Below are 7600 nucleotides of genomic sequence, written 5' to 3'. Positions count from 1 at the left end.
AAAGTCATTTGTATTGAACTAATCATACTTTTTATATTTTTATCGTTAAGTTCACATAATTTTACATCTAAAACACGTCTTTACAATACATTTGGGTGAATATAAAAGTGTAGGTGTAGGAACGGTTTGGATCTTAAATAAATAATACTACAACGTATTATTTAGACACACACGTTTATTATCCGAATCGTAATATATACATATATAAATATTGTCACTGCGTACGACGTTGACGGCGGTCCGGCTAAAGCTGTCGCCGGCGTCACCGCCGCTGGCCGGGCCGGCGGCCGTGCCGCAGGCGGCGGCCAGACCGGTTGTCGGTCGCGATCTCGCGGACGTCGATAGAGACGCGGCGGTCGTTGCGATAACGACCGCGACATACTCCCCCCCGAGTCCACGAGACGCGACCGAGCAACCTAGTCCACGTGGAGGATTACCGGGTCCCCGGGCGTCACCTCCATGGCCTGGATCCACCGCTCCACCGTGGCTAGCTGCTGCTCCTGGGTGCCTGCTGGTGGAGTTAGCTGCTGCTCTGCTGGCTGCTGCACCACGGGCTGCTGGGCTTGCGGCTGCACCACGGGCTGCTGGGCTTGCGGCTGCAGCACGGGCTGCTGGGCTTGCGGCTGCAGCACGGGCCGCTCGTCGGTCGGGTCGGCTTGCGGCTGCCCCGCTGGCCGCCGGAACCGGCCACGTCCATCCCGGACGTCGTGGCGCTGGTACGCCGGTGCTGTTCGACGAGGTGGCACTCGCCCGGGTGGTCCTGCCCTGGGCCTGGCGGCTTCGGGCTGTGGGGTGTTCGCTCGGGTGGACCGGCGTCCCTCGGCGAAACCCCGCTCGAACAAGGCCCATGCAGTCGGGCTTGCTCGTATCCGGCCGAACGACGCGGTGGCCGCGCGTTCGGCCGACCAACCGCCCACCGTGTCGTCCGGTCCATCCCCGGAGAGCCTCCTGGCTTCCCGCAACAACTGCGCGGCCATTGCCCGGAGCTTCTCCACGTGAGTGGCAATCATGCCACGGGATGGCCGGTTGTTGCGGTTTGGTGGCGGGTTATTGGCGCGTTCTGCCATCTGAAACAAGGTATGATTAGTTAGTGTTCTCTGACGGTCCTACAGCTCGCTTCATCGCTGAGACATGTAACTTAGTAGGGTGTTTACCCTCCGTCAAGAACACTCCAGTTCCTAGTGGTTTACCCAACTTAACCGGACCTAACCATTTCGGGGCGAACCCCGCGTGAAAACGCTTCTCCGCACTTGACTGCGGATGCGCTTTGTAGTATACCCAATCCCCTACCGACAGATTGTTTCTTCCCGGGGATTCTGGGGGTATATGGGTCCTGGGGCCCTTGGGGCCGGAAACCACCGGGTCCCCCCCCTCTACCACAGGAATATCATCTGGTTCCACCGGAGAATCTTCGATTTCTACCGGAGGTTTCCGCGCTGCTCCGGACAACTCCGGACCATTTTTGCCCGCGTCCCGGGATCCTTCGGCCAGCTCGAGCTGCCAATCTCCGGGGGCCTTGATCTCCCGACCAAACATCATTTTGGCCGGTGACTGTCCGGTGTTTCGGTTTTCCCTGTTTCTTACGGAGAACAACACGTGTGGCAGGTAGACATCCCACAGATGATGAGGCTTATCAACAAGTAAGGTTCGAAACCCTTTCTTCAACTCTTGATTTTGCCTTTCTACCGGGTTGGCACGCGGGTGGTATATTGGAGTCGTCCATCCTTCCACTCCCCACCTTCTTAGTGCGTCTCCCATTGCCTTGGACACGAACTGCGGGCCATTATCTGACAATAATGCCCTCGGGTATCCGAACCGTGGGAACAACTCCCGTTCGAATGTATCCACAATCGATTTGGTCGTCGCCTTTCCTAAGGGGTACGCCTCTACCCAGCGACTGTAACAATCAGTTACTACCAAAATCGTTGTCTTACCCCTCTGCGTTCGTGGGTATGGACCCATAAGATCGATGCTCAGCACCTCCCAAGGTTGCCGTGGGACTCGGGTGCATATCCGATCTTCTGGTTTGCGATTCAGTGGTTTTACACGTGCACAAACGTCGCACGCCCGCACGTAATTTCGCACTGCTTCACGCATACCGGCCCAAAAGAAACGACTCTTTATGCTTCGGTACGTTTCTTTCCACCCTGGGTGATTCGCTGTATCGTGGTCGTGAAACCTTTGTAGCAGAATCTGGGCCTTGTCCACCGGAACAACCACCCCCTCTTCTCCATGCGCGATGGACCGTGGGTGGCGGTGCAACACCTTGTCCCGGATGATGTACAACTTCCGAAGACGACCGAACCTTGCACCGTCTCCGGAGAGTTTACCAACTATCTCCCGTATGTTCGGGTCATTTTGTTGCCACTCTCGGACAACTTGCCATGTGACGTTTTCGTCATCCCTCTTCGGCTGGATCGCTCCACACTGGGTTGCACCCACACCGGATCCTCCGGACACGCCGGACAGATCACCGAAGACTCCGGAAGTTTCTTCGGACACTCCGGGCCGAATCACAGGGGGATCGTGGATATTGTTCTCCAACGATTCTTCGTCCACTGTATTCGGTCCCACCGGACAACGGGATAGCGCGTCGGCTGCTTCATTTTCTACTCCAGGCACGTGCCGGATTTCAAAATCGAAAGCCCCGAGTTGTAGCGCCCATCGCGTTAGTTTGCTGTTGGTACAGCGGGCTTGCTGTAACCATCGGAGTGCCGCGTTATCCGTGAATAACATAAACTTACCAGACTCAAGATATGGCCTAAACCTGTCAACCGCCCAAACTATGGCTAGACATTCACGTTCGACTGCCGAGTATCTTCCCTGTGCTGGATTGAGTTTTTTGCTGGCGTAGGAAATGATTTTCCTATCACCACTCTCCCCCCGCTGGAAGAGCACGGCACCAACTCCGACTTCGCTTGCGTCGGTCTGTAGATTGAATGGCTTACCCGGAAGAGGAGGGCAGAGCCGTGGTGCGGACACCAAAAACTCCTTCAACTTCCGGAACGCCTCTTGCTCAATTTCTGACCAACGCCATTTGGTCCCTTTGGCCAACAGACTCGTGAGTGGTGCTGTGATCTCGGCGTAGTGTGGCACGAATTGGCTGTACCAACCACAAACGCCTAATACCCGTAACACGTCCTTTGTCTTTTTTGGGACCGGTAGTTCTTGAATCGCCGTCAGTTTCTCCGGTTCCCGGTCTATTCCTTCACCGTCCACGACGTGTCCTAGGAATTTGATCTGTGCCACCCCGAATGTACATTTTTTCGGTTGGCACGTCAGACCGTAAGACTGGAGTCGCTCCAAGACTCTCTGCAAGTGGTTTAGATGTTGATCGGGACTCTCCGAGTATACCACAATATCATCCAAATAAACCAACACAAATTTACCAACTAACCCACGGAAGACCTCGCTTACCAAGCGACAGAATGTGGCGGGGGCGTTTTTAAGTCCAAAAGGCATTACTCTGAACTGGAATAATCCTCTTTGGGTCCTAAACGCCGTGAGTGGACGTGTCTCTGGTGAGAGACCCACCTGCCAGTATCCTGATTTCAAATCCATGGTGCTGTAAATCTTCGCTCCACCCATTCCTCGGACCATGTCATGGAGATCCGGCATCGGGTGAGCGTCCGACTCCGTCTGCATGTTCAGACGGCGATAGTCAACGCAGAATCTACGTGAGCCATCCTTTTTCTTCACGAGTACCACCGGTGCAGCCCATGGAGAGATGCTAGGTTCAACAAAACCCTGTTCTTCCATGTCTCGCACCATTTCGGCAATCACCTCGTTTTTCTCTCGGGAGTACCCGTAAGCGTTTAGAGCCACCGGATTTGGATCCTTGAGACGGATCTGGTGCTCTATCACCCGAGTTCTGCCTACTTCTCCGGAGAAAACCTCCGGATATTGGCATAGGACTTCTTTGACCCGCATACCGTACTCTCCTTCGGGTAATCCTGCGGTTGTTAAGTCCACTCCTACGGTGACCGGAGTTACTGGATTTCTCCAACTCACGGAAACACGTCTTTCTTTCCCCAGGTGGATTATGCAACCGCTATAGTCCCAAGCGACTTGTTGCTCCACGAGGAAATCATGGCCCAGGAAGACATCTCCGATGAGATCGTCTAACACTGCCGCCCTGAAGCTTACCTCCAGATCCACTATTCGGGCCCGAAATTCGGAAAACTCCGTAATTTCTCGGGTCCGACCGTCCGCCATCCGGACAGTCTCCGGTTCTTCGGTAAAACTCCGGCCAAACTTCTTTGCCACCCACGGTTTGACGTAAGTCCTCGCCGCTTGGGAGTCCAGTAGCGCTACTACTGCCCCGAGTGCAAACTCTAGTTCTATGGCCGGTAACGGAACATCCGTTACTCTTGTTTTCCCCGTTGACACCGTTGCAATTGCTGGAGACTCTAACCCTCCGGTCCGCAGATCCGAGAAGCGTTGTCTCAACTCAAACTTTGAGTCTGTATCTGAGTCTCTCCTCTTGCACTTTTCCCGTGGATAAGGAATAAACTCCTCGGAAAAATCTTCGGCCGTGACCGGACAAATTAACAACTCCTGTGTTAACTCATCTTGTTCCGCATCACTTGAAATGCTGTCCGCGACATTTTTATTGGAAACATCACTCACCTCGGTGGGATTTTCACTTTTGTCCGGAACACTTTCGACTCTTAAAGATTTTCCCGACCTGTTGTCCAGGTGGTCGGAACCCGTTTCCATCACCGAATCATTTTCCCGGTCCATTGTCACGAACTGTGGTTCCTTTACCGGAACGTCGTTTTCAATGGGTTTTCTCGGGTGATTTCGGCGCTTTCTCCGGTGTTTCTCCGGAGGCTCGACGGTTTTCACCGGACAACTCCTCACTCCGGAGCTTATCTTCGGGTGACCAAAGTTTTTCTCCGGAGGAATGCCGTTCTTACCGGATTTTACCGGTTCAGAACTCTTTTGGTCCGACTTCTTCGGGCCATTTCCCGAGTCTCCGGTCCGTATTGCTCCGAAGTTCCGTTTTTTCGGGTCAGTTCTTGTAATTTGTGGTTCCTGTATCGGAACGTTACTCACTGCCCGAGTTGAACTTCGTTGCTTACCACTCTTCGGACGACTCGTGACTTTTCCGCCGGTTACTTCCTGGCCGGCCGGGACCCGGCGGTCCCGCCGGTCGTTTTGGCGTTTCCCGACTCCGACTTTCTTTTTGGACATGCAGCTTGCCAGTGGTCATGACTACCACATACCCTGCATCCTGCTCCCGAAGATAGTCGTTGCTTCGGATTCGGCACCTGGGATTTCCCAGCACTCTCAGCTTTTCGTTTATCCAACCATTTTAACTTTGGTGGTACGTTGGTGCTCACTCCCGCCTTATCCGATATTACGGCCTTGCTACCATCCAGAACATGGGCAAGCGCTCGTAATTCGCTGAACGATTTCAGTCGCTGTATACGTGCATGAATTCTAAATTCATCACGCATGAGTCCAATCACTGTCATTACCACCGCTTCTTCTGTCAGACCAAGGTTTAACCTCCGATACAACTGGTACTTGTGTAGGACATACTCCCCCAGTGTTTCGGTCTTGGTCTGAGCGGTGCTCAACAATTCTGATTGCAGACTCGACTGCAACTCGTCCCCGTTGAACTTTTCCAATAGTTCAGACCTGAACTCTTGCCATGGTAAGTCCAACGCTCTCATGGTTCCCCACCATGTTCCTGCCTGTGCCTTCAGCTGAGGGGCCAAAACGGTCACCCATCTAGCCTTGTGGATACCAGTTTCTTCAAGTATTGCCTCGGCCTGGAGCAAAAACCGCACTGGGTCTTCCTCCCTCTTACCGGCAAACTCTGGTATCGACGCACGGGCCATATTTAGCTCATTTTGAGGGATGAGCAGGCTGTCCGGGAAATGCACGCGTTTTACTCCGGAAAAACTACTCCGTAACGCTTCCTCATGACTTCCGCCGGACACTTCACCGGACACTCCGGACAGATTACCGAAGACTCCGGACATTTCACCGGACACTCCGGACCGGTTACCGGAAACTCCGGAAGAACTCCGATTTCTCGGGTTTTCCCCGGTCAATCTGCTCCGTATGTTCGCCCATCGGCTCTCAAAACTCACACTTTGAGTTTTGACCGGACGATTTTGACTTTCGTCCGGGCAAATCTGATTGGCTCCGGATATATGGCTGGTTGATGGTTGTTGGGAATTTTCACGGCATGAGCAACTTGCTTGCTCCACCCGCTCGGTCGACCTATGCTTTTCTTCTGCTAACTCCCGCTCCAAGCGTTCCACGCTCTCGCTGAGAGTAGCGATTGTCAATTGTTGCTTGTCGACCGTTGTTTCCAACCCCTCCAGCCTGTCTAACATCTGCTCCATAAACTGATTTATCAAGTTCTTTTCAGAGTTGACCTCATCCTCCTCAGTTTGAGCCTCCGATGTTTTCCCTTCCGGTACCTGGGCTGACGTCTCGTCAGTTTCCCCAAACCGTACTGATCTTGGGTCAATGCTTTCCTTGGTCCGAATATACTCTTCTAAAGCCAAGAGTTTATCGGCCTTGGACCCCCCGGTCTCAATACCACGTTTCAATAATTCCCTGTTAATATCGACAATATTTAACTCACTAATGCATTTAGTAACCATTGTGCAGATTAAATTTAATTGCTATTATCTATCTAATTAAATTACGATGGATACGATATTACGTAACTCGGGCTATCGCTGGTAGAGATATGTACTTTCCAATCTATAAATAGCCTAAACCAAGTTTAGCACTGTAGGAATTACGCTAAATTATGCAAATTTTGCTACAATTTACCACCTTAGATTGGACAAGCCCTTAATATTTTATTAATAATAAAAATAAAAAAATCTGAATAAAAATATTAGGAACCGGTATGATCAGGACACCTATTGTAGGTTCTTTTAACCTGATATGTGCTAATTTACTTTAATTTACGTAAAATTATTTTTATTAAAATTAGCACTTACCTTACTCCTTACCCGACTGCGCCAATGTAGGTGTAGGAACGGTTTGGATCTTAAATAAATAATACTACAACGTATTATTTAGACACACACGTTTATTATCCGAATCGTAATATATACATATATAAATATTGTCACTGCGTACGACGTTGACGGCGGTCCGGCTAAAGCTGTCGCCGGCGTCACCGCCGCTGGCCGGGCCGGCGGCCGTGCCGCAGGCGGCGGCCAGACCGGTTGTCGGTCGCGATCTCGCGGACGTCGATAGAGACGCCGCGGTCGTTGCGATAACGACCGCGACAAAAGGTCGTAAAAAAATTTTGAAATACGGGTGAAGAATCCGCTATATATCGTCTTAAGTCATTTCTATTAAACTAATCATACTTTTTATATTTTTAACGTTAAGTTCACATTATTTTACATCTAAAAAACGTGTTTACAATACATTTGGGTGAATACAAAAAATAGAAAAAAAATTTGGGATAAAATTTGGTAAAAAATGGTGATAATTTCGCTAAATATCGATTAAAGTCATTTGTATTGAACTAATCATACTTTTTATATTTTTAACGTTAAGCTCACATTATTTTACATCTAAAACACGTGTTTAAAATACATTTGGGTGAATACAA

The 7600-nt window shown here is 50.9% G+C and overlaps 1 protein-coding gene across 1 annotated transcript; it reads right to left on the bottom strand.

Annotated features, from left to right (window-relative positions):
* Positions 1–295: 295 nt before the first annotated feature.
* Positions 296–1067, bottom strand: LOC149054686 (uncharacterized). Its single transcript, XM_089230099.1, has one exon. It carries the CDS (start codon positions 1065–1067, stop codon positions 417–419), a length of 651 nt encoding a protein of 216 aa, XP_089086225.1. The 3' UTR covers positions 296–416.
* Positions 1068–7600: the final 6533 nt, after the last annotated feature.

This window comes from Diuraphis noxia, unplaced genomic scaffold (genome assembly GCF_037042655.1).
Source record: "Diuraphis noxia isolate RWA-SAM2 unplaced genomic scaffold, SU_Dnox_SAM2 contig0006, whole genome shotgun sequence".
Classification (NCBI taxonomy): domain Eukaryota; kingdom Metazoa; phylum Arthropoda; class Insecta; order Hemiptera; family Aphididae; genus Diuraphis; species Diuraphis noxia.
This window is presented reverse-complemented; position numbering and strand designations above follow the sequence as displayed.